The sequence below is a fragment of the Alexandromys fortis genome, unplaced genomic scaffold, assembly GCF_014885135.2.
Source record: "Alexandromys fortis isolate MF-2015 unplaced genomic scaffold, M_Fortis_MF-2015_v1.1 scaffold_8_9099976_23576923, whole genome shotgun sequence".
Classification (NCBI taxonomy): domain Eukaryota; kingdom Metazoa; phylum Chordata; class Mammalia; order Rodentia; family Cricetidae; genus Alexandromys; species Alexandromys fortis.
In genome coordinates this window covers 3,204,873-3,232,116 of record NW_026067899.1, presented here as the reverse complement: position 1 = coordinate 3,232,116, position 27,244 = coordinate 3,204,873, and the positions used below count along the sequence as shown (strand labels likewise).

Below are 27,244 nucleotides of genomic sequence, written 5' to 3'. Positions count from 1 at the left end.
TATTTTTTTCTGCTGTGTAGTACTCCATTGTGTAAATGTACCACATTTTCCCCATCTATTCTTCAGTCAAGGGGCATTTAGGTTGTTTCCACGTTCTGGCTATAACAAACAAAACTGCTGTAAACATAGTTGAGCACATGTCCTTGTAGCATGATTGAGCATCCTTTGGATATATACCCAAAAGTGGTATTACTGGGTCTTGAGGATGGTTGTTTCCTAATTTTCTGAGAACTCGCCACACTGACATCCAAAGAGGCTGTACCAGCTTGCATTTCCACCAGCAATGCAGAAGTGTTCTCTTTATCCCACAACCTCTCCAGCATAAGTTGTCATCGGTGTTTTTTGATCTTGGCCATTCTTACAGGTATAAGATGGGATCTCAGAGTTGTTTTGATTGACATTTCTCTGATGACTAAGGATGTTGAACATTTCCGTAAGTGTCTTTCAGCTATTTTAGATTCTTCTGTTGAGAGTTCTCTGTTTAGGTATGCACTTCATTTTTTTTATTGGATTATTTGTTCTTTTGATGATCAGTTTCTTGAGTTCTTTATATTTTGGAGATAAGACCTCTGTCTGATATGGGGTTAGAATCTTTTCCCATTCTGTAGGTTGTCATTTTGTCTTATTGACCATCTCCTTTGCTTTACAGAAGCTTTTCAGTTTCAGGAGGTCCCATTTATTGTTTCTCTCAGTGTCTGTGCTTCTGGGGTTATATTTAGGAAGTGGTTCCCTGTGTCAATGCATTCAAGTGTACTTCCCACTTTCTCTTCTCTAAGGTTCAGTGTGGCTGGCTTTATGTTGAGGTCTTTGATCCATTTGGACCTGAGTTTTGTGCATGGTGATAGATAGGGGTCTATTTTCATTCTTCTACACGTTGATATCCAGTTATGCCAGCACCACTTGTTAAATATGCTTTCTTTTTTCCATTTGATATTTTTTGCTTCTTTGTCAAAAATCAGGTGTTCAAAGATGTGTGGATTGATATCTGGGTCTTCTATTTTGTTCCATTGATCCTCCTGTCTGTACTTATGCCAGTCAGTACCAGGCTGTTTTCATTATTGTAGCTCTGTAGTAGAGTTTGAAGTCAGGATTGTGATGCCTCCAGAAGTTCCTTTGTTGTACAGGGTTGTTTTGGCTATTCTGGGTCTTTTGCTTTTCCTTATGAAGTTGAGTACAGTTCTTTTGAGGTCTTTGAAGAATTTTGCTGGGCACTGCATTGAATCTGTTATTGATGTCTTTCTAATATCACCTGTGGTCATTTTTTCATTTTTACTTATAAAAATTGGAAGTTATGCCAGGCGGTGGTGGCGCACGCCTTTAATCCCAGCACTCGGGAGGCAGAGGCAGGCGAATCTCCGTGAGTTCGAGGCCAGCCTGGTTTACAAGAGCTAGTTCCAGGACAGGAACCAAAAGCTACAGAGAAACCCTGTCTCGAAAATCAAAAAACAAACAAACAAAAAAAAGGAATTTTTTTTTTTTTTGCCAAGATTTTAGATCAGTGCCTTCAAAAAATGCTTGGAAAGTTTCATTTTTATTATTTATCAAAGGGATTATTCAGAAAAATTATTTAAAGTACCCCCTTTTCCATTAAAATATGTAGAATCGCTTTTCTTTTGTGTTGATTTTGTAGGCAAATGTAATTTGTAGGATTCCTCAGAACAAGGCTTTTCTCTGTTACTGATTCTGTATACCACAGACATTGTAGTCTGTCAGTTAGTTCTGTATTATTCTCAGTTTTTAATGAGAGGATGAAGTTTTCGAGGTTAGACAACTAGTTCAGACAACCTGTGCACTGTTTTCAATAATAGCTAAGAACTCGTGATAAATGAAGAAAGCCTTACTGGAAATCTCTTCTAAGTTACTCTTTTTCAACTTTTAACATTTGCTTAATCTAGGAAGAATTTAATCAGAGATGAAAGATGAGTGTTTTGGTTGTTTGAAGCCTCTAATGACTAGTTTTTTGAAATTTCACATTCGTTTATAACAGCTTTTCTGATGCACTTAGTTGTCGCGCTTTGCCGAGTCAACTTTACAGAAGGCGCTTGCAGTGAGCCACCATCGTTCTTCGCCATGGGTGATGCTAAAGAACATGGTGACACTTCCCAGAAAATGTCTTCAATGTTTTGTTCAAGATCTTTAGCGTTTAATCTGTAATACCACCTATTTCAATTCAAAATTTCTTTGGATTTAGACAGTAATGCTTTCTTATCGAGAGGAGACAGAAATGGCAGGCGTCAGCCTGGGCGGGCGGCTGAGAGCTGTGTGTAGTGCTGCTTAGACAACTGACTTTGGTGTGAGCCTTGATTTCCCTCCATGATGCGATGGGCTAGAAAGGGTGACCTCTGGAACTCCTGCTCTTAGGCTCCTCCGTGGCCTCCTCTACTCTTCACACTCTTGGCACCATCTGCCTGCTGTTTGTTGGGACTCCAGCTGTAGGCACTGTTGTAAGCAAGTGACAGATGCCAAGGGAACCCAGTCTCAGAGAATTCTGGGCTTCTTTGCCTTTAGGTATGGGAAAACTGAGGCCAAAGATTGTTGCTGCAGTAGGTACAAACAGACTTAAGGGTGAGGTTTTACAAGAGACAATGGAGACACCCTCCTGTTTGTCAAAAATAGTAGGAAATCTGTCAGTGCATGTCTACACTCTTAAGTTACAAAGAATTGTTTTTTTTCCCTTGTCCCCTCGTTTGGACCGTTCTTGTGAGGCTCAGCTTACTTACCATCCTTTTCAGCTGACAGGGCCACTTCCTCACTGAATCCTTTCTTCTGTCCTTCCCCTCGTTTGGTCACCTGCCTACTTATAATGAGGACAAGCTGCCGTGCCATCTTGTTCCTGTCTTAGTTTAGATATCTTTAGACGAATCACTGGCCTATCACAATCCTTACATCCTGTAGAAAATGAGTAAGGCTTGAGTTGTGTGATCTATGTACAAGGTAAGGTTCATTGCGTTTTCCTTTTTCCATTCTTACCATGTAAAACATGCACTGACTTACATATTTATATAGTCACATACAAAATTTAGAGGCCGAGAACGTTAAAGACAGAATTAATACTAATGATTCATATTGGATTTCAGCTGTTAGCCAAGTACAGTTGCATTTAAATGAGTGATGCTAGTTGGCTAACTCATTATTTGGCACCCTGCCTTCAGGAGAGTATCAGGAGATTATAATGTAAAGTGTTCTTGGTAATTTTTTTTTATTTATATTAGTGACTTTTTTGTCTGTTAAATGTAGTACTCTTTATTTAGGAAGTCTTCAAACTGCTATTTCCAGATACTGCATAATATTCCCATGTAGGCCTGGGCATTTGGCTCTGTGGTTAAGAGCATATCTGCTCTTGCAGAGGATGCTGAGTTTCCAGCACCCGCATTGTACAGCTCATACCACCTGTGACTCCAGCCTCCTAGGATTCAATATATGACTCTGACCGATGGGAATATCTGCAGTTATGTGCATACACACCCCATGCACATCATTAAAAATAAATCTAGCAAAAGTTCTATATAATCTCAGAGGAAACCTAGTGTTTTAGACTGTATTTTCACTAAGATTTCATTTTTATATCTGATAATTTTTGTGATTTTTGTTTATAATAGATTGTTTTCATCTCTTCAACTGCAATATATAATGTGAAAAAGTTAATTATGAGGTGTTTTCTTCTTTTTTTCAAGATTCTAATGGATCATCAAAATCTGTCGGAACATGTACTGTGCATGGTGTTGTATCTGATTGAATTAGGTTTGGAAAACTCTGCTGAGGATGATTCTGAGGAAGAGGTAAGCACTGCCTCTGTCTTAGAACATTTAAGAGGAAGCAACCTCTGTCTGCCATCAGGCAGTTCTTTTCAAGAAGTGTAATTTGGATTTTTTTTTTTTTCTATTTTGGTTTTTCAAGACAGGTTTCTCTGGGTAGCTCTGGCTGTCCTGGAACTCACTCTGTAGACCAGGCTGGCCTTGAACTCACAGAGATCCAGCTGCCTGTTGGAATTAAAGACATGCATTGCCACTACTAGGCTAACATTATCTTTGTTATGTATATGGACATTTGCCTGCATCTTTATCCATGCATCACTTACATGCAGTGCCCATGGAGGCTAGAAGAGGGCATCAGGTTCCCCAGAACTGGAGTTAGAGATGGTCGTGAGCTGCTAAAATGTGTTGGGAATTGAACCCAAGTTTTCTGGGAGAGCAGATGGTGCTCTTAACCACTGAGCTATCTCTCTAGCTTTTAGTTTAATTAGTTAGTTAGTTAATTTATTTATTTGTTTATTTATTTTGTATGCAGTGTTCTATCTGCATGTACGCCTGCACACCAGAAGAGGGCACCAGATCTCATCATAGATGGTTGTGAACCTCCATGTGGTTGCTGGGAATTGAACTCAGGAACTCTGGAAGAGCAGCCAGTGCTCTTAATTCTTAATTTGAAGACCTGACAAGATGGTCCTATTCATCTATTTATTTAGCATCTGGGTGGGGTGTACGCCACAATGCACATGTGCAGGTGGAGGACAGCTTGCAGGATTTGGTTCTTTCCTTCTGCTATATGGGACCTGGTGGTTTAACTTAGATTGTAGGGCTTAGCAGATAGTGTACCTGCTGAGCCAACTCTCCGGCCTAAAAAAGCCTTTATTCTTAAAATGTATATGGTCCTTTGAAGCTTTCCTCTCTATATGGAACTGTTGAAATTGAAGATTTAGTATTCAAATGAAAAACATTAAGAAAAGCTGTTTGTGTATTTTTTGGTATTATGGTGAGAACATCAATTATGAAGAAGCATTCACTGAGTTAGAACTTCATTGTATCTCAGACTCGAAGTGACAAGTTTCTGGTGTACACATATTTATTTATGCCTGCCATCCATCCATCCATCCATCCATCCATCCATCCATCCATCCATCATCCATCTATCTATCTATCATCTCTCTATTTATGTCTTAGGTATCAATGGGTGGACCAGAACGTTGTCATGACAGTTGGTTCCCTGGAAGTAACTTGGTATCAAATATGCGACACTTTATAAATTATGTCAGAGTGCGAGTCCCAGTGACTGCTCCTGAGTTGAAAAGGGACTCACTTGCCGGCACGAGCTCTGATGATCTGGGCTCTTTACAAGTAAGTTTAAAAGTGAGGGAAATGGAAAGGGAATGGTTTACATTATGCTGAGATATTGCATAGATAATCTATGGCATTCAGAAGGAAACGCTGGAAGTTGTCATCTATTTTCTGATATGTCTAAATATTGTTGCTTAACCAGTCTTTTTCCTTTAACCTGCTATAGAATTCCCGACGGCCTAAAGTTCTTCAAAGAGAGGTAGATGTGTATGATGTTTGTATTAACTAGCAGCCTGACTAATTGGAAATGAGGGGGAAAAAAACCCACTAGAGTATGTGTGTGTGTGTGTGTGTGTGTATATGATTAATATAATAAAATTTAAAACATTTCTTTAATATTTTTTACTTTTAATAAAGTTATTTATATTTAATTTCAAATAAGTTTATGTTACTGATTAAAAATGCAGAGTGGTTAGTAGCAAAGTTTTCTTGCTAGTGTTAAAAGTATTCTGGACCAGCGACAAGTGGCCCACTTGGCTCTGCTTCCATTAGCCCTGCAGCTGTTTTACTAACCCCTTACAGATGACTGACTAGACTGTTCCCTAAGCCAAAACAAATGCAATGCTGGCAGCATGGCCATCAAAAGATTGTGGGTTTTTTTTTTAAAGGGGGCGCTTTTGTGACAATTAACTGAAACAGGCCCATAAATATTTGTATCCTGTATCTTGTGTTTGGGAACTCATTGTGAAAAGCAGCTCTTTGCATGATGCTTAATTAATCTTTAAAAATAAAATGAGAAGTGGGTCTGGAGAGATGGCGCAGCAGTTAAGAGCACTAGTGTCCCTTCCAGGGACCTGGGCTCAATACCAACACCCACTTGACTACTCACAGTGCCTGTGACTCCAGTCCCAAGCACCAGACCTGCATACAGCCATAGCAACCATAGCATATGACATGCCAAATAATTAAGTAGTATTTTCCTGCAAACTAGGTGTCCTGTGAATGGAGAGAGAGAGCTGAATTCAATGGTTTTTTGTGTCAAGTCTATTTGTTCATCTATTTTTTGCTTTTAGCAACATGTTTTTGTTGTGAATACTATAAAGGTTTTAATTAAAAACTTGAAACCTCTGTGTGAAGCTCTTTTGCTTCTAATGTTACAAAATACTTTTAAAATCTTGGATGTAAAAAAAAACATTGAATACTATAATTTGACTTAGAAAAGCATACTTTTAATGCTCATTTTAGAAAATTGAACAAAATTCATTAAACTGATAACTTCATTAAAAGATGATTTCTAAGAGGCCTGATGTGTGTTTGCTTTAGCAAAAAGGCTGTTTAAGAGACAAATTATTGAGATGAACACTTGACTAAAAATGTCTATTCAGATAACATATGGTGATATGCTGTTTGAAGCAAATTAATTCATTCCTTTATCCTTACATTTCAGTTTTATAACTTGAAATCTGTAATTTTCTGAAATTAATTTTCACTATAGATTTACTGTCTTAAAAAAATATGAAGAAAGCCAGACGGTAGTGGCGCATGCCTTAAATCCCAATACCCAGGTGGCAGAGTCAGGTAGATCTCTGTGGGTTCAAGGATAGGCAGGGCTACACAGAGAAACCCTGTCTCAACAAACAAAAAGGCAAAAACAAAAAATAACACAAAGAAAAGAAAAAGAAAAGCAACTTTTCTTATGTGAAAGCTGTAGCAGGCTTTCTGACGTGAATAAAGAATTTCTTGATGGCTGGTGGATAATACAGAATCTTCCTTATTGAGAAACTTAGTTTATAGGTTTTTTGTTTTGGTAATATGGCTGCAGGTGTGGCACAAGCTTTGTTTGTTTTTTTGTGGAACATAGAGTCAGGCGGTTACACTGAGGTGACTGGTGACCTCCTTTTCCTCATCACTGTCCCTTTTAAAGCAGTGCTGTATCTATTTGAGAAAGAAATGGAAGAAACACGTTTATCTGCTGGAGAGATCTTTGGAAAAATACAGAAAAATACAGTAGAATTGGTATTGAGTAATTCTTTTCTCTGTTTTCTTATCTTTACTGGTAGAATTCCGGTACAGCTCAAGTTTTCAGTTTAGTAGCAGAGCGCAGAAAGAAATTTCAGGAGATCATCAATAGAAGCAGCAGTGAAGCAAATCAGGTGATCCGGCCACCCTACACTCCAAAGAAATGGTCAGCTCCTGGTTCCTCTCCCCCGTTAACCACAGCCATTTTGGAAATTAAGGAAAGCATATTGTCTTTGCTAATCAAACTTCACCACAAACTCTCAGGAAAGCAAAACTCTTACTATCCTCCATGGCTTGATGACATAGAAGTTTTAATACAACCAGAAATTCCTAAATACAATCATGGGGATGGTATAACTGCAGTAGAAAGAATTTTGCTAAAATCTGCAATGCAAAGCAGAATGAACAAACGCATCATTGAAGAGATATGCAGAAAAGTAACTCCTCCTGTGCCACCCAAAAAAATCACTACAGCAGAGAAGAAGACTCTGGACAAGGAGGAAAGGTATTTTTATTTTTAGTGTCTTAAATCTGTATTGTACAGTTGCTGACTTGGGTTTTTCTGTTTCTCAGTCATTCAGGGCTCATGACTTGGCTGGTTCAGTTACAACTTTACTTGGTAAAGTAAGTGATTGAACATAGCCTGTGCTAGTGTGTGTGGTGCTTAGTTCTTTGGGGGGTAAGAACATGAGTGTTGCTGGCCCCAGTGTTAAATCACTGTTGAAAGCTGGAAGCCTCTTCAGAAACATTGCTAACACTATTATTGCTGTGTCACCTCAGAATTCTCTTGTAACTTTAAGTAAAAATAGAAGTATTTTAGATAAGTTTTTAAAAAAATTTTATTTTGTGTATGTACATGTGTGCATATTTGCATGTCAACACACCTATCATAGTGTGCACGTGGCGGTCAGAGGACAGCTTTTGGAAATCTGTTCCCCTTTTCCATCTTGTATGTCCTGGGGGCTGAACTCAGGTCATCAGGCTTCCTTGCAAGGGTCTTTCCTGCTGAGCCATCTCACCAGCCCTTAAGTATTTCTTGAAATAGAAATCAAACTATTTGAATTTTTGGTACTTGTGTTTATTGCTATATGATTATCAATTATTAGAGAAAGCAATGTTTCTTAAAATTTTCTTTTGCCAATTTTTGTTTCCTAATTTTTCAAAGGTAAAAAATTTAAATTAGATTTATTTTTTTTTATGTGTAAGTGTTTTTCCCGAATGTATGTATTTGCACCACATGTATGCTTGGTACATATGAAAGTCAGAAGAAGTTATCAGGATATCAGATCCCCTGGAACTCGAGTTGCAGGAACCATGGAAGAGTGTTCATTCACAGGTTCTTGGTAACTGTCTTTCTTTTATATATAGCCCAAGGCAACATTCCCAGGGAATAGTGGTGCCCACTGTGGGCTGGACCATCCTACATCAGTTAATAATCAAGACAATTCCCTGCAAATATGGCAATAGGCCAGTGTGATCTGGGCAATCCCTCAGCTCAGGCTCCCTTCTCAGTTGACTCTGGACTATGTAAAATTGATAGTTAAAGCTGACTAGTACAAGTGGCATTAAAAGAAGTTAGAAGAGGCCAGGAAGGAAAACCTGTAAGATTGTGTGGTGTTAGGAGTTTGGCCGTCCTGTGTGATTTGCTGGTTATGAAGAATGGGCAGGCTCCTGTGATAACTGTGTGAGAAGCCATTTTAGTCACAAGGTACGACTGCAAGTCTTGGACAGTTTTCATAATTTGCTACTTCAGTGTCCTCAACTTTAAGAATAATTCTGAAATGTACTAAATCTGTCAGATTTGTCATTTGTTAATGGTCTTTAATTTACATGTTTACCTAATTTAGAAAAGCAATAATGTAGTTTTTTTTAATGCTGGTTTCACAGAAAGCTGATAAACACATTAAAACAAGACTCATGTATTTTATGTGCATGGGTATTTGGATGACTGTATACCATGTGTGTGCCTGGTACCTGTGGAGGTGAGAAGAGGGTGCTGGCTACCCTGAAACAAATTACAGATGGTTGTGAGCTGCCACATGGTGGTTGGGAACCAAACCCAGATCCTCTGCAAGATCAGTGAATGCTCTTAGCTACTGAGCCATCCTTCCAGCACCCGAGAGATGCATTTTGATTTTAGTTATACCAGAGATTCTCTTATATTTGATATGCAGATTTACTTTTGGTATATTGTTTTGTTGGCATATACTTAGAAATGAGATGTAGATTGGCATTAATGAAAAAAAAATTCTGAGACTTCAGAGCTCACCTAGTGCTGGTGAAAGAGACCACCCATGGATTAATCAAAGTTACTGTCTATCAGCATTTCTGCATCGCTTGTGGAGTGCTTCGACTGTCCACACAATGAACAGTTCTTCTCTGAGAATACAGTTAGATTTTTATGGGCTTTCATTTCAAAGTAATGTTAAATGTAGAGAGATGGATTAAGGACAGTACCAGGAACTTGCTGAAGGTTTCAGAGTAAGTTGCTGGTGTGTTACCCTCCACACTGGGATACTTCAGTGTGTAGTGCCTAGGGGTAAAAACCCTTTTTTATATAATCAAAGTAGAACTACAAGATTAAGGAGTTAACCTTGTATTTTAAGTATGATTACATTATAAGACCCCATGTTTAAACAGTTGTTCAAAGTTTCTCATCAAAGAAACATCCACTTCATAATTGCTCATTTAATTTAGTTGTTGAATCTTTTTTTTTAATCTCTTTTAAAGTGGAACAGTTTCTCCATCTTTTTTTTTTTATTTTCATGATTTTGAATCTCTGAAGGGTTAGGACAGTGGTTGATTTTAGACTGCCTCCTATGGGCTAGTCTGCCATTCGTGTTTACAATTGAGTGCTGGTTAGGGAGCTGCCTGCCAGACTTCTGCACTGTTTATGCTGCTCCTTTGTAATGAGTACATCATTTACAGTAGGGTGATTCTTTGAGATTCTCTAATTTCTCATTTATCACCTGTGAAGGTACTATTCATTTTCATTAGTCATGGGCTCATGAAGTTCTTGCTTTAGTTTGAGTTATCATCTACCTGATGTATTCTGATGATCAGATGTTCCAGATTTAGCCACTAAGAGTTCCTAAATGGTAAGATCTTTATCCCTTTTGATCAGTTCTTATCATGCCTTGAACATACTCCTTTTTGTAGGCAGAGTGATCTTCCAGGCTAATCTTGCACTTGAAGCCAGCCATTTCCTATGGAGTTCTCGTTGCTTTTTACTAGATAATGGGATTTAGAAACTTAATCCTTGTTCTTTTTCTAATGAAATATAGCTATTTTCATGTGTTCTTAGTGAAGAGAACTGGAAAAATTTATGTGTGTCTTTTTTTTTTTTTTGGCATTAGAGGCTGAAGAGAAAAGACGTTGTTACTATTTTTTACCTGTTCTTATGCATTCAAAACTATCCTCTCCAACATGAGCTGTCACTTGTGTGATTGATCTTAGCCATTCTGATAGGTGTAAGAAGGAATCTCAGAGTTATTTTGATTTGCATTTCCCTGATGGCTAAGGATGTTGAACATTTCTTTAAGTGCCTCTTATCCATTTGAGTTTCCTCTAATTGAGAATTCTATTTAGATCTGTACTCCTCTTTTTAATTGGGTTTGTTGTTTTTTGGATACCTAATTTCTTGAGTTCTTTATGTATTTTGGAAATTAGTCCTCTGTTAGATGTGGAGTTGGTAAAAATCTTTTTCCATTTGATATGTTGCCGTTTTGTCCTACTGATGATATCCTTTTCCTTACAGAAGCTTTTCAGTTTCATTTCTTGAGGTTCCATTTATTAATTGTTGATCTTAGTGCCTTTGCTATTGGTGTTCTGTTCAGAAGGTTGTTTCCTGGGCCAAGGCATTCAAGGCTATTCTCTACTTCCTCTTCTATCAGATTCAGCATATTTGGTTTTCTTTTGAGGTCTTGGATCCACTTGGACTTGAGTTTTATGCAGGATGATAAATATGGACCTTTTCACATTCTTCTACATGCAGATGCCCAATTTGACCAGCATAATTTTGTTGAAGATTCTGTCTTTTTTTTCCAGTGTGTATTTTTGTCTTCTCTATCAAAACTCAGATGCACATAGGTGTGTAGATTTATGTCTTGGTCTTCAATCAGTTCCATTAATCAGCATGACTGTTTTTATGCCAGTAACATGTGGTTTTTATTGTTGTAACTTTGTAGTACAACTTGAAATCAGGGATGGTCGGACATCCTGCAATTCTTTTATTGTTCAGAATTGTTTTAGCTATCCCGGGCATTTTGTTTTTCCATTTGAAGTTGACAATTGCCCTTTCAAGGTCTGTAAGGAATTGTGTTGGAATTTTTATGGGAATTGTGTTGGATCTGTTGTTTTTAGAAATATGGCCATTTTAGCTATATTAATCCCAATTAATTTTTAGTATATTAAACCTGATCCATGAGCATGGGAGAGTTTTCTATCTTCTCCAGTTTCTTTCTTCAAAGATTTGAAGTTCTTGTCATACAGGTCTTTCACTTGCTTGATTAGTGTTACCCCAAGGTATTTTATATTATTTGAGGCTGTTGTGAAAGGTGTTGTTTCCATGATTTCTTTCTCGGTCTGTTTGTCATTTATATAGGAGGGATACTGATTTTTTTTTTTTTTGAGTTAATCTTGTACCCAGTCACTTTGTTGAAAGTGTTTACCAGCTGTCAGAGTTCCCTGGTAGGACGTTTAGGATTTTCTGTCTACCCCATTGTTTCATACTGTAGGTACTGCTTTAGTTTTGCTTATGCACACAGTGGGTTTGAAGTCTTTTAGAAGGGATAGAATTGTTTCAGAGACATTTAAATCTTACATGATATTTCATATGTAATATAAAAAACAGGTTGTTCTTGATTGCGTGGCCGCCAACCAGTAGATTAGTGTTGAGCACACTATGTACTCACAACTTCATTTCTCTTTAGGCGACAAAAGGCTAGAGAAAGGCAGCAGAAATTGCTCGCAGAGTTTGCCTCACGACAGAAAAGCTTTATGGAAACTGCAATGGATGTTGGTAAGTCAGAATTTTAGCTTGAAACTCTCACAATTAGTTCTTATTTATAGGAATAGTTTGATTTAAACTCTCAGCAGCTCTAAATATATAATATATTATATATATATAGTATGGATAATTTACAGTCTTTATTTAAAGTAGAGAAATGGAGGGCTTGGAATAATTCTTAATTATGGTGTGTGCACATGGGCACAAGTGAGCTGGAACCACAGCACATGTGGAGGTCAGAAGACAGCTGTGTGGAGTCAGTTTTCTACTTCTATCATGCAAATTCTGGGCATGGAACTTAGGTGATCAGGCTTGGCGGAAATACCCTTCTTACCCACTGCACCGTCTTGCCTGCCTTGGATCAGGTCTTTATTATAGCCATTGTGTTGTAGAACAAAGGCAGTAGTTAAGAAGAGCCCTCTCTGTTCTCTATAAATCTGTCCCTCACGTGTGTCAGGTCTGTCAGTAAGTATTTGATGATTTATTTTGGTGTTGTTCTCTGATGTTAGCCTAAGATCCTTGTAATGATTTCTAAGAACACTTTTGGGTGTCTCTTTGTTTCATCACATTGATATTTTGAAAAATCATGCACACCTTTTAATTCATATTGGCTTTAGAATTTTTATAATGATAAGGAATACCATTTTCCTATATGGTGGTAGAATATGAATAGTCTTTTAAAAAATATATTTATGCTTACCCTTCCTTCTTCCCTTTCCTCTTCCTATAATATTTCCTTCACTGCTTTCAGATTATCATCTTTAAGTTTATCATTTTCTGAATATATGAGAAAATACCTCATGATTATCTTTCTCTGTCTGCTGGTGTGTCTTAATTCCTTGTTGTTTATGATATATTAACAGATCACTGTTATCTTCTGTATTCTCTAAACATTGATGACTATTACTGAATATTACTGAGAGAATTAGGAAGCAGTTTTCCCTCCATTATCCCCTACTACTACCAATTTTCAAAGAGTTGCCATCTTATAAATTTCTTTTCTTCCTAATCTCAAAATAAATGGAAACTAATGATTTTTATTTGTTCCTTAAAATTTAATTAAAGGGGGCTGGAGAGATGGCTCAGTGGTTAAGAGCACTGGCTGCTCTTCTAGAGGTCCTGAGTTCAATTCCCAGCAACCACATGGTGGCTCACACCTATCTGTAATGAGATCTGGTGCCCTCTTCTGGCCTGCAGGCAAACATGCAGGCACAACATTGTATTCATAATAAATAAATAAATTATTTTTAAAAATTTAATTAAAATTTTCTCTTACATAGATTTAAAATTTTTTAATGTATGTATATGAATGCTCTATTTGCATGCATGCCTTCATGACAGAAGAGATCATCAGATTATAGATGGTTATGAGCCACCACACGGTTGTTGGGAATAGGACCTCTGTAAGAACAGTCAGTGCTCTTCACTGCTGAACCATCTCTCCAGCCCCTTACATAGATGTTTTTGTTTCTGTTTTTTTAGTGTCAATTTTTATCTGTAATTGGTACAACATAAAAAATATTGAGTCATAAATTACTCAAAGTTGTTTTTATCACTTCACATTTGTGGTCTTAGAGTTAACATTTTACTTGAATAAGAGTCTCAGTAGTTGTGTTATGATGCAACTTTGTTAGTATTTGACTTGAAAAGTATTTGAAGTAGGTCTTTGGGAATAAGGGCTTATTGAAAGGGACTTTTCTTGTAAGAGTTATGGCTTTCCTTTCCAGATTCTCCTGAGAACGAGATTCCTATGGAAATTGCCGCAGCAGAGCCACAAGTGTCTGAGGCTGTGTACGACTGTGTTATCTGTGGACAGAGTGGGCCTTCTTCTGAGGACAGACCTGCAGGACTGGTTGTACTGTTGCAAGCATCATCAGGTGAAGTCAAAGAAACTTTTAATAGAAACATTGTAGACAGTGGCATCCAGAACAGAAGCTGTTAGTACTAGATGAGAGCTAGTGTTAGAATTCAGCTTTCTTGTTCACTATTCTAGAATCTACAAACCTCCTACATCTACCATTCTTCGCTTCAATATTCTAGTTACATGTGGCGTGTCCTGCCAGTTCTGCTTTGGATTCTTGGGTTTTTAAAACAGTAGACAGAAGTACTTCTTGACACAGCATGGAAATTGCTCTGTTTGCCAAGCTATCTGTTGAAATGTTGTTCTTCCTTTCCCATTCTGAGGAATTTTGAAGTAGTAATAGTTCTTAGACAATGTAGTCGTGATGGATTTAGTTCTTCTGCAACAGGATGTATGAGGAAATTAGTCTGTATATCTAGATTTTAAACCAAGTGTTGGTGTTTTCTTACATAAATAGTGTAGATATTACACAGAAACACAGAGGTGAGGTGGAGGACGAAATGGAAAAGAGGCTTATATGTTATTGAAAATAAGTAGATATTAATTCAGAGTTCACTGTTACAAAGTGAAGTTGTTAATTCTGTCCTCCAGGTAGCCACAAAAATGATCTTCTCAGCAAAATAATAATAATAATAATAATAATAATAATAATAATAATAATAATAATAAATCCATATTAAAAGAAAATGGGAAGGGACTCAAAATTCCATACTAGAAAATTTAATTGTGCAAGAGAACAATAATGAATGAATGAAGGACAAGTAGAAAACAAAATAGCGTGATTGCAGAGTCAAGTTCTGTGTCGGCAGTCACTTGAAATACAATGAACTTAATTTCCTAGTTAGAATGTGGAGAGTGACATATTTTAAAAAATGACCATACTGTATGCTATGGATAAGAACTTCACTGTAGGACTGACGAGATGGCACTGTAGGACTGACGAGATGGCTCATGCTTAAGAGCACTGGCTGCTCTTCCAGAGGACCCAGGTCGAATCCTTAGCTCCCAGATGGCAGTTCTTAACTGTCTATAACTCCAGTTCTAGGGGATCTGACACCCTTACCTAGACAAATATGCAGCCAAAACATCAATGCACATAAGGTACAAATAAAATAAAATCTTTTTTTTTTTTTTTAAAGAAATTCACTTTGGACTTGAAGATGCAAGTAGATTGAAGGTGAAATGCTTGAGCTCACTATGCAGCTCAGTTGGTAGAATACATGCTGACATGCACAAAACTTCGAGTTGAATGCATGACTAGGAAGTAATGGTACATGTCTATAATCTCAGGACTCAGGAGGCATGTAGGCAGGAGGATCAGAACCCCTGTCAGCAAAGTATAGGATAGTGAATTCTGTTGAAAATTAAAACAATTAGTTCCAAGCCATCTAAAACTTGTTCAAAAAATACAGAGGAAGGAACATTTTCAAAAATACCATGGGAAGTTTAGCATTCCCTTGATAACCAAGTATTGGTGGAGGCTGCTTGTTTATTCCCAGCTCCCCAGACCATGAAATAATCACTCAGAAACTACATTATTTGCAATACTGTTTGGCCAATAGCTTGAGCATATTGCTAGCTTACTCCTAAACTTATATCCTAAACTAACCCATCTCCATTAGTCTGTGCATCACCATGAGGTCGTGGCCTATGGGCATAGCTTTGGCGGGCTCTAGGGGAAGCATCTGTCCCCAGTGGTGGCTACATGGCTTCTCTTTGACTCCATCTACGCTCTCTGTATATCTCTTTCATCCTGGCTTTACTCTAGCAGAAAACAGCTTCTTTATTAACCAATAAAAGCTAACACATAGACGGATTTTCCACACCACACAATTACTAGAATGCATTACTAAGTGTAGATGCAAAAGCCTTCAAAATTCTTGTGAATGAGTTTGGGAGTGTATTAAGTGTATTGTACATTGTGTGTTTTATCTGTGAGCATTCCCTTGATTCTTTGCTTTATTTCTATAGCTACTATAAATCTCCAAAACCCAGCTGCAATGTGATATACCTTAGAGTCCCATCCTCCAAAGCAGCTCTTCCCATGCAAATGCATTAAAAAATTACCATTCTTTTTTCAGTGACACATTAAAAACAAACATACATAAGCTATTGGCAGTGGTGCTTTGGAAGTACATGCCCTGTGTGATATTCTTGTCTGTGTAGTCCTTCTTTTGGGTTTTGATGTTTTATACTTACAAAATTGTAGCCTTAGTCATATTTATGTCTGTCTTCGTAATTTTTTCTCAGTGTTTTGTGTCTATGGACAACTAAATCCCTTTTACTGCTGCTAGTTGTACCTGTATCGCCACATTTGCTACTTTGTGCACTAGAAAACACATGCACACATAGGCCTGTGGATGTAAACACATTTGATACTTTGTGCACTAGAAAACACATACATACATAGGCCTGTGGATGTAAACACATTTGATACTTTGTGCACTAGAAAACACAGCACACATAGGCCTGTGAATGTAAACACATTTGATACTTTGTGCACTAGAAAACACATGCACACATAGGCCTGTGGATGTAAACACCCTTTTCCAGAAGAAAATCAAGGACGTTATCTTATATAAAAACAGCACTACTGTCATACTCAGTAAATTTAATATTATATATTATGTCTATATTCAAATTCTCCTAATTATCTGACTTTTTTGTTTCTCTGACTAGTAATTGTGATGTTTTGATACATGTATATATTGTAGAGTGAGTTATGTACAGCTAATTGATACATCTTTCACCTCACCTACCCGTCATTTCTTTGTATCGCATGTATTTCTTGTCTTTAGTGGTCATTTGTGTGGCTCTCCTTTAATTTAGAGCAGTTTCTCAGAGCCTTTCTCTGATTGGCTATTCCATAGACGAAACATGTGGATTTGTGTGATTATTTTCTTACTGTGAGGTCCAGAGTAAACACTTAGGAGAGGGTAGTCCACAGCATGTTCCTTCTGATGGCATCACTTTAGGAGGCTTCCATGTCAGAGTGCTCCATCGGTGACACATTGGCCTTTTGTCTTTCACTGGGTGTTTCTTGCCTGAGTCTGTGAATGTAACATCTGACTTTGGCACCATTCTTTCTGATACTAAATTTCTTTAATTTGGCCTTGGTCCTTAAAGGGTATCTGCTTAGTAATGGAAGCCTTCTCTTTGTCACATGTAATTCAGGCTCACCTCCCGCTTTTCTCCAGCTTTGGGCTCATTGTTTTCTCTAAGCAGCTTTGCTTTCTTTTAATAACATATTAAAAAATGAGGGAAAGTCATTGTTTCTAGGTTTTGTGTGTGTGTGTGTGTGTGTGTGTGTGTGTGTGAGACAGACTTAGGAAATCATCCATTCACACTCATTTCATTTTATTATTGTGACAGGGTCTCACTTTATGGCCCTGACTGGCCTGGAACTCATAGAGTTCCTCCTGCCTCTCCTCTCAAGAGCTGAGTTTAAAGGACTGTGCCACCATATCTCAATATTATTTTAATAGTAAACTGTCCTATTTGTGCCTTTATTTATTAAAAAAAAAACTTCTCTTTTTGTTTTGTTTTGTTTTGTTGAGACAGGGTCTCTTTACATAGTCCTGGTTGTTCTGAAACTCACTCACTCTGTAGACCAGACTGGCCTCAAATTGACAGAGATCTGCCTGCCTCTGCCTTCCTAGTGCAGGGATTAAAGGTGTGTACCACCAGGCTTGGCAGCTACTTTTTTTTAAATTAAGGTCTTCAGAATTTCAGAATAAGAGATTTAAATATTAGTGACTGATACTTAAGTAGAATTTTAATTTTTGATATTTAAAAATATTTGAAAAATTTGAAATTTACTGTTGGTTGTTGTGAAGGACCTGGGTTGTTATTTAGATCTTTGTATTATTTAGTGAACTTTTGTCTCTGTCGTTACTTAGTTTTAGGGCAGTGCCGGGACAATGCTGAACCAAAAAAGCTGCCTATCACTGAGGAGGAACAGATTTACCCATGGGACACATGTGCAGCAGTTCATGACGTGAGACTTTCCTTATTGCAGCGTTATTTTAAAGATGTAAGTATTTTTATTATCAAACAATTTCAACTTTTTTAATAGTGCTAGAGATTGGATCTAGGGTCTTATGCATGCTAAGCAAGAGTTCTACCACTGAGCTATAGCCCTAGCACCCAATAGCTTGCTTTATTTATTTGTTTATCATCTATCTATCTATCTATCTATCTATCTATCTATCTATCTATCCATTCGTTTGTTTGTTTATTTTTTATGTATATATGTATATACCTGTTTTGCCTGCATGTATGTAAGTGTGTCTTGTGTATACCTGGTTCCTTTGGAGGTCATAGGAGGGCATCAGTTCTGGGAGTTCTTACCTCTACCAATGCTCAGTCCAAAAGGGGCAATCTGTTTCTATGAATTCTTAGACTCTCTCTCTCTACAAACCTTAGACTGCATGCGGTCTCCACGAAACCTCAGACAGACTCTCCGAAACCTCAGACTGCTGTTGTCTCTATGAAACCTCAGATTGAATGCTCAGATTGCATCTGAGTTCTTCTGTCCAGCCCTATCACTCCTGTCTCCACCTCCCTAGTGCTGGGATTAATGACATGGGATCCCAAGTGCTGGGATCATCTTTGTATGAGCTCTGCTTCTCTTTTAGACAGATTCAATCTTGTGTAGCCCATGGTGACCTTGAACTCAGAGAGATCTGTCTGCCTTTGTCTCCTGAGTCCTGGGATTAAATGTGTGTGCCACCACTGCCTGGTCTCTATGGCTAACTAGGGGCTTAGCTCTGCATTCTGATATTCAGACAAGCTTTATTTATTAGATTACATACAAAATATCACTAAATTTCCCCCTTTTGTCTACAATAAAGAAAGCTATAGCTAATATAAGAAAAACTATATACAATATGTATAGGAAATAAGTATACCAACAATGTCCAGTCCATTTGCATTTGCCAATCCAGAGAAAATAATTCTATCTTGGTGAGTCCCAAGTCTTGTACCTAATTCACTTTTTATTATAACTTGCATTACCAACTGAAACTATCTTTTGATGTCTCTCAACCTTATACAAAAGGTCAAGCAGTAAGTGTGATATATGTTTTAAATGTTGTTTATTGTGTAGTCTACATAATTTATTTTAATGAAAGAATAAGTATTAACTCTTCAAATAATTCATGTAGTGTGTAAATATTTTATGCAGGTTTTTAACCACATTTTACTTTTGTGAAAGGATGAATACTAGAATTTTCATGTGATATTTTAAAAATATAATAGACTGTGTTCTCTTACTTCCTGTGAGCTTGGTCGCTTATTTTCCAGCCTCTTTTCAGCTGTAACCGCATTAGTAGTGTCCCAAGACTTTAAACGTTACCTCAACAGCAGTGACATTGCTAACTTCTTTTTAAGATCACTGGAGCACTTCCCTACCATGTGTGAGGCCATGGCTTCCATCTGCAGCACTGAGAAAAAAAAGTAAAATTGCTGTGTCAATTTTTATTTTTTTCTATTTTTTGAGGAGGTTATAAATAAGATCTCCTTCCTTTTGTAGATTGAAACTAATAAATTCTGAATTAGATAAACATATAATAGTTTAAAATACTTATTGTTATTTTTAGTTACTGTAGATTGTTTTAATTGCTTTCCAAATAGATCTTTCTTGCCTGTGAATCTGTTGATTGAGATGTGCACTGTCAGTAGCACAGATGCAAGGCACACTACTTCCTTATTGTTAACAGTAAGTGGCGAGGTGACAAGACAGTTCGAGCAGTTTGCTTCCACAGCCCATGGAAGTGAGGTTTCTGATGCCTCGGGAGGAACTTACAGTTCTAGTAAGGAAGGCATTGTGTACATTAGAATGAATCCTAGTCAATGGACAGTTTTTTTTTGATAAATATTACTTATCAAAATTAAATCAAGACCAGATAAGCAAATTAAACAGACCTATAACTGCTAAAGAAATCGAAGCAGCCATCAGAAGGCTCCCAACCAAAAAAAGCCCAGGGCCAGGTGGTTTCAGCACAGAATTCTACAAGATTTTCAAAGAAGAACTAATACCGATACTCCTTAAATTTTTCCACACAATAGAAACAGAAGTAACATTGTCAGACATTTTATAAGGCTACAATTACTCTGATGTCCAAACCACACAAAGAAATTACTAAGAAAGAGTTACTGACCAATTTCACTCATGAACATTAATGCAAAAATACTAAATAAAATACTGGCAAACTGAATCCAAGAACATATCAGAAAAATTATTTACCAGCTGGGTGATGGTGGCGCACGCCTTTAATCCCAGCACTCAGGACGCAGAGGCAGGCGGATCTCTGTGAGTTCGAGACCAGCCTGGTCTACAGAGCTAGTTCCAGGACAGGCTCCAAAGCCACAGAGAAACCCTGTCTCGAAAACCAAAAAACAACAACAACAACAACAACAAAAAACAAAAAAAAATATTATTTACCATGATCAAGGAGTCTTAATCCCACCGATGTAGGGATGGTTCAACATATGAAAATCTGTCAATGTAATACACCATAAAAACAAACTGAAAAAAAAAAACAAACAAACCACATGATGATCTCATTAGATGCTGAAAAAGCCTTCCACAAAATATAACATCCCTTCATGATAAAGGTCTTGGAAAGAGCAGGGATACAAACACCAGGCCTAAACATAATACAGCAAGCCAACAGCCAACATCAAACTAAATGGAGAGAAACTCACAGCGATCCCACTGAAATCAGGAACAAAACAAAGTTGACCATTCTCTCCATATCTATTCAATATAGTTCCTGAGGTCCTAACTAGAACAATAAGACAATCAGAAAAGAAGTCAAACTCTCACTATTTACTGATGATATGGTAGTTTACATAAGCAACCGCATAAATTCTACCAAGGAACTTCTACAACTCATAAACACCTTCATTAATGTAGCAGGATACAAGATTAACTTGAAAAAATTAGTAGCCCTCCTTTACACAGATGATAAATGAGAGAGAAAGAAATCAGAGAAGTATCACCTTTCCCAATAGCCACAAATTGCTGGAGTAACTCTAGCCAAACAAGTGGAAGACCTGTATGACAAGAACTTTAAATCTTTGAAGAAGATACCAGAAAATAGAAAGATCTCACATGCTCTTGGGTAGGCAGAATTAACAAAGTAAAAATGGTAATCTTCCCAAAAGCAACCTACAGATTCAATGCAATAATGCCCATCAAAATCCCAGCAAAATTCTTCACAGACCTCGAAAGAACAATACTCAACTTCATATGGAAAAGCAAAAATCCCAGGATAGCAAAAAAAAAAAAATCCTGTACAGTAAATGAACTTCTGGAGGTATCACAATCCCTGACTTCAAGCTCTAATACAGAGCTACAGTACTAAAAACAGCCTGATATTGGCATAGAAATAGACAAAGGACCAATGGAACCAAATCAAAGACCCAAATATCAACCCACACATCTACAAACACCTGATTTTTGACAAAGAAGTAAAAACTATAAAGTGGGAAAAAAGAAAGCATATTCAACAAATGGTGCTAGCATAACTTCATATCAACATGTAGAATTAAAATAAATCCATATCTATTGCCATGCACAAAACTCAAGTCTAAATGGATCAAAGACCTCAACATAAAACCAATCACACTGAACCTCATAGAAGAGAAAGTGGGAAGTACACTCGAACACATTGGCACAGGAGACCACTTCCTAAATATAACCCCAGTAGCACAGACACTGAGAACAACAATTAATAAATGGGACCTCCCGAAACTGAGACGCTTCTGTAAAGCAAAGGACATGGTCAACAAGACAAAACAGCAGTCTACAGAATGGGAAAAGATCTTCACCAACCCCACATTGTTGAAATATGAGCGGCGGGGCTGCGTCCCCAACACCCCGGCCGCTTGGCTAGCTCATGCCTGAAATAACAACACGCAAACTGTATTCATTTAAGAACTGCTTGGCCCATGAACTCTAGCCCTTACAGGCTAATTCTCGCACCTGGACTAGCCCATTTCTAATAATGTGTGTAAGCACCCCAAGGTGCGCTTACTGGGAAGATTCTAGCCTCTGTCCATCCTGGGAGAGTTGAGCATGGCGTCTCTGCTCCAGCAGAGCTGTCGGGTCTCTCCGGGAGCAGAGCAGAGTCTGACCTCACTTCCTCTTCCGCCCAGCATCCTATCCTGTTTATTCCGCCCACCTATCTTTTAACCTATCAGGGCCAGCAGTTTCTTTATTGCTCAGCCAATGAAATCAACAGATTGATATATGACACTCCCACATCACCACATTGGACAGAAAGCTGATCTCCAAAATATATGAAGAATTCAAGAAATTTGTCATAAAAAGAAGAAATAATCCAATAAAAAGGGGGGGGCGCTACAGACCTAAACAGAGAACTCTCAACAGAGGAATATAAAATGGCCTAAGGACAGTTAAGGAAATGCTCAACAACCTTAGTCATCAGAGAAATGCAAATCAAAACAACTCTGAGATTTCATCTTATACCTGTAAGAATGGCCAAGATCAAAACACTGATGACAATTTATGCTGGAGAGGTTGTGGGATAAAGGGAACACTCCTCCATTGCTGGTGGAAGTGCAAACTGGTACAGCCCCTTTGTGTGTCAGTATGGCAATTTCTCATAAAATTAGAAAACAACCTTCCTCATGACACAGCAATACCACTTTTGGGTATATACCCAAAGGATGCTCAGTTGTACCACAAGGACATGTGCTCAGCTATGTTCATAGCAGCATTGTTTGTCATAGCCAGAACCTAGAAACAACCTAAAGGCCCCTCGGATGGATAAGGAAAATGTGCTACATTTATACCACAGCAGAAAAAAACAATGACATCTTGAAATTTGTGGGTAAATGGTTGGATCTAGAAAACATCATATTGAGTGAGGTAACCCAGACCCAGAAAGACAATATCATATGTACTCAGTCATAAGTGGCTTTTAGACATAAAGCAAAGAAAACCAGCATACAATTCACAATCCCAGAGAATCTAGACAACAATGAGGGCCATAAGAAAGACATACATGGATCTAGTTAATCTACATAGGAAGTAGAAGAAAAAAAGGATCTCCTGAGTAAATTGGGAGCATGGGGAGCAAGGGAGAGTAGAATGGGAGGGGAAAGGAAGGGAGGGGAGGAGAGAAAAATATATAGCTCAATTAAAAACAATTATGAAAACAAAAAAGGAATGAATCTTAGTCCAGAAAAAAAAATGTTGGTTGGCAGATCAAATGATAAAATGAGAGACAGGAAAAGATATTTGGAAATTAAAACTTATAGTATTCTAATTTTAGAGATCTTGCCTTAGGACTGTCTAGTCATTTATTAATTTATGTCATAAAACTACAACCTGTGCATTAGGCTATGCATAAAAAGATGGCAGGTTTGGTTGGATGATTTCTTGGGCGTATTTTAGTATGTTCATAATTTTATGTTAATAATTCTTTAAAGTTAATATTCTTTTGTCTTTTTTTTCTCTTTGAAGAGTTCTTGCCTTTTGGCAGTATCAATTGGCTGGGAAGGAGGTGTTTATGTACAAACTTGTGGCCACACGTTACACATAGATTGTCATAAATCTTATATGGAATCATTACGGGTAAGTTGATTAGAAAAAAAATTTAAAGATACCTGTTTTCTTTCCAGGCATTAGTTCTTTTTTATACCATACACATCCAGTTCCCCTCTCCAGTCTGAGGGATCGTGTTTTTTATGTATTAGCTGCTAACTCCCACGACTCCCCATTAGTCTTGGCTATTGTTGCTCTAAGTGCTATATGGATCATGTTTTTACATGATCACCCTGTCTTACTTTCCCTGCCCAGCACTTTTAACCTCTGCACATTTCCTAGTTGATTAGCTTCACTGTCTTGTACTGAGCCTCGTCTGTCTTTATTCCCAAGCATTGACCAGCTGCCTTTGATTTGATGTAGAAGTGAGCCAGAAGATGGTAGAAAATCACAAGACAAAGTGAACTATTGTCTAAACATAGGATTTCCTATGTCAGCGACTGAGATTATGTTCATGGCCCATAAATGCACTTATTCATTTATCTCTCTGCTTTCATCATGTCTCTTTCCTGTTTGCCTTAGCAGCTATTTCAGGTCTTTGCCTTCCTACATCCAGATACTTCTAAATCCTAAGAACTTCACTCATTAGATTCTGTTTCTGCTTATCCCACCAAAATTTCAGTGTGTCTTCATCACACCCTTATCTCCTTTCATGTAAAGTGCAGTTCCCTAGCAAGTGACGTATGCCAGCATGTCTTTCCTTTCTGCTTCTGGAGTAGTGTTCCTGCTGCTGTCTGTAGTCCAGGAGCCCTTTGTCTCCAGCACTGCAGAAGCCATGATTGAAGATAACATCTTTCTGATTGTGTTGCTTTGCTGTCTCCTGTCTCTTCTCAGTATATAAAGATACTCAGGTCTGCTTCATTCAAATCTTCCTTTGACCTTCCACACAACTGAAGTCTTTTTTAGTCTTTCAGCTTCTTAAAAATATTTCTACCATAAAAGTAAATTTCATGTTTTTAAAGATCCTTAATTCAGGAGCATTTTTCTCCTTCCTATTCCTCATCACTCATGGTCAGTCACTAGCCAGGATTCTATTGGATGTTCTGGAGTGTCACTTGGCATTAATTCTGCCTTCATTGTTTCCACTAATATTTTGTGTATGCCTTCCCCAGCCCCCAGGGTTTCTCTGTATAGCCTTAGCTGTTGTGGAACTTGCAGACTGGCCTCAAACTCACAGAGATCCATCTGTCTCTGCCTCCCAAGTGCTGGGATTAAAGGTGTGCACCACCACCACCTGGCACATATATGTCCTCTTTTGACTTGATTTTTGTGGTTGTTTTCAATACTTTCCTTACTCTAATTTATTTACTATCTTCCTAAAATGTAAATCTGTTGTGACATATATCAATACTTTTTGTTTTCCTCCTGGTAGAATGAAGCTTACTTTTTCTCTGAATGCCATTCATGTACTGCATTGTCTGAGCTTGCCTGTTGTCAGGATTAATAAGCTAATGGTTCTTAAGCACATTATGCATTGTTATGAACTGTTAGGTTCTAGAGCATTGTAGATTCTGTGATGAATCCTGGGGACAATAAATAAGACATCTTTCTTCAAAGAATTCATGGTGTTTATTAGTTACTTTTCTCATTGTGTGATGATATACCTGACAAGCAATAGAATGAAGCAAAGGAAAAAGCAAGGAAGGAAGGATTTCTTGGCTCCCAGTTTGAGAGTACAGTCCAGCATGGCAGGGAAGACATGGAGGCATGAGCATAAAGGACTGCCCACACTGACCCACAGTCAGAAGGCAGAGAGATGAATGCTAGTGCTCTGCTTGTTTTCTCCTAGTCTGGACCCCAGTGCTGCTCCTCCCCGTCTCAGCTGACTCAGTCTAGGCACTCCATCAGAAGTTGTAGGTCTGGCACGTTGACAGTCAAATTAGCCGTCTTTTGTGCAGTTGGTGGACAAGAGTGCTAACTGTTGTCAGGTATACACAGGGTCCTAGTGACCATTTGCAAATGCCATAACATTTTATGAATGAAGGTACTTTTGAGTCATTATATCTATATTTGTATATTTGAAGAACTAATTAGAAATCTGATTGTAAAGAGCTTTGTGGTCCATATAAACACTTGAGACTTTATGTAACTTCCTCAGAGAAAGATATTAAAGAGGTTTGTATATGGAGGAAAAGTGCAGTATTGGTTAGGAAAGAAGATAGTGTCTTGTGTGTGATTTGGTATAATGCTGTATTATAAGAAGTGCTTCAGGCCAGGCAGTGGTAGCACACGCCTTTCAGCCCAGCACTCAGGAGACAGAGGCAGTTGGATCTCTGTGAGATTGAGACCAGCCTCAGCCTGGTCTACAGAGTGAGTTCCAGTACAACCAGGGTTATTATACAGAAAAACCCTGTTTGAAAAACCAAGTCCCCCTCCAAAAAAAAAAAAAAAAAAAAAAACCCAAAACCCCTTGACAACTAAACCAGAGATTTTATTTCTTTGTGACATTTTAGAGATGCCTTTGATATGTATGTGAGTTTACTGTAAAATCTGGTATTGCAATTTTTGTTTGCTGCAAATGTGTGCATCAGATATCTGCATGTTTGTTTCATCTTTCAGAATGACCAGGTTCTTCAGGGCTTCTCAGTGGACAAAGGAGAATTCACATGTCCCCTCTGTAGACAGTTTGCTAACAGTGTTCTTCCATGTTATCCTGGAAGCAATGTGGAAAGTAACCTTTGGCAACGTCCTAGTAACAAAAGCACACAAGATCTCATAAAGGAAGTGGAGGAGCTGCAGGGACGACCGGGAGCTTTCCCAGTAAGCATCAGTGTAAGGCAGAAAATATCCTGGTTAACTTATTAACTTAGTTTGTTTTTCAGTTCCCTCCATCCCTCCGTCTTTCCTTCCCTCCGTTCCTCCCTCCCTTCCTCCCCACATCTTCCCTGCTATATCTACACTCTTTTCTTTTTTCCCTAAATTATCCTGGGCCTTTATACATTTAGTAGAAATGTATAAAGAAATTGATTTACTAGAAATTGATTTTTAGAGGTTTTTGGTTGTGCTTATTAAAAACAGAATGAAAATATTAGAAATTATTAGGCCCTATACTTTTCCTTAGTCAAAATCATTATAATTTAATGTATTAAGGCTATCGTCCAGATTGTGAACTTAAGCTTTGTCCTAGTTAGGGTTGTCATTGCTGTGACAAAACACCATGGCCAAAAGCAACTTGGGGAGGAAAGGATTTGATTTCACATCACTGTTCATCACTGAAGGAAGTCAGGACAGGAACTCACACAGGGAAAGAACTTGGAGGCAGGAGCTGATGTAGAGGCAGGCCATGGAGTGGTGCTGCTTACTGGCTTGCTCCAAGTGGCTTGCTCAGCCTCTTTCTTATAGAACCCAGGACCATTAGCCCAGGGATGGTCTCACCCACACAGTAGGCTGGGCCTTCCTCCATCTAACTAACAAAATGCCTTACAGGCTTGCCTGTAGCCTGACCTTATGGAGGCCTTTTCCTCAGCTGAGTCTCCCTCTGCTCTGATGATTCTACTTTGTATCAAATTGACATAAGAATAGCCGGCACAAGCTTAAATGGTTAGGCTTTTTAAAGAAGTTGAAATATTTAAAAACAAAGCAAAACAAAAAGTATATATGTTACATTGTTTATTTAACAATAGATACATTTGGAAAATGGTATCAGTAGATAATTTTGCCATTGTGTGAACATCAGAGTGCATTTATATAAACCAAATGGCTTTGATGTCTGTAGGTACTATTTT

The 27,244-nt window shown here is 37.9% G+C and overlaps 1 protein-coding gene across 1 annotated transcript in view; it reads left to right on the top strand.

Annotated features, from left to right (window-relative positions):
* Positions 1-27,244, top strand: part of Ubr3 (ubiquitin protein ligase E3 component n-recognin 3) — a 124,947-nt gene that overhangs the window by 63,975 nt on the left and 33,728 nt on the right. The window contains exons 21-28 of the mRNA XM_050121899.1: positions 3,600-3,779; positions 4,941-5,114; positions 7,115-7,578; positions 12,005-12,093; positions 13,809-13,958; positions 17,842-17,975; positions 23,439-23,549; positions 26,079-26,279. Of these exons, the coding sequence (XP_049977856.1) occupies positions 3,600-3,779; positions 4,941-5,114; positions 7,115-7,578; positions 12,005-12,093; positions 13,809-13,958; positions 17,842-17,975; positions 23,439-23,549; positions 26,079-26,279 (1,503 nt within the window). The remainder of the gene's footprint in view (positions 1-3,599; positions 3,780-4,940; positions 5,115-7,114; positions 7,579-12,004; positions 12,094-13,808; positions 13,959-17,841; positions 17,976-23,438; positions 23,550-26,078; positions 26,280-27,244) is intronic.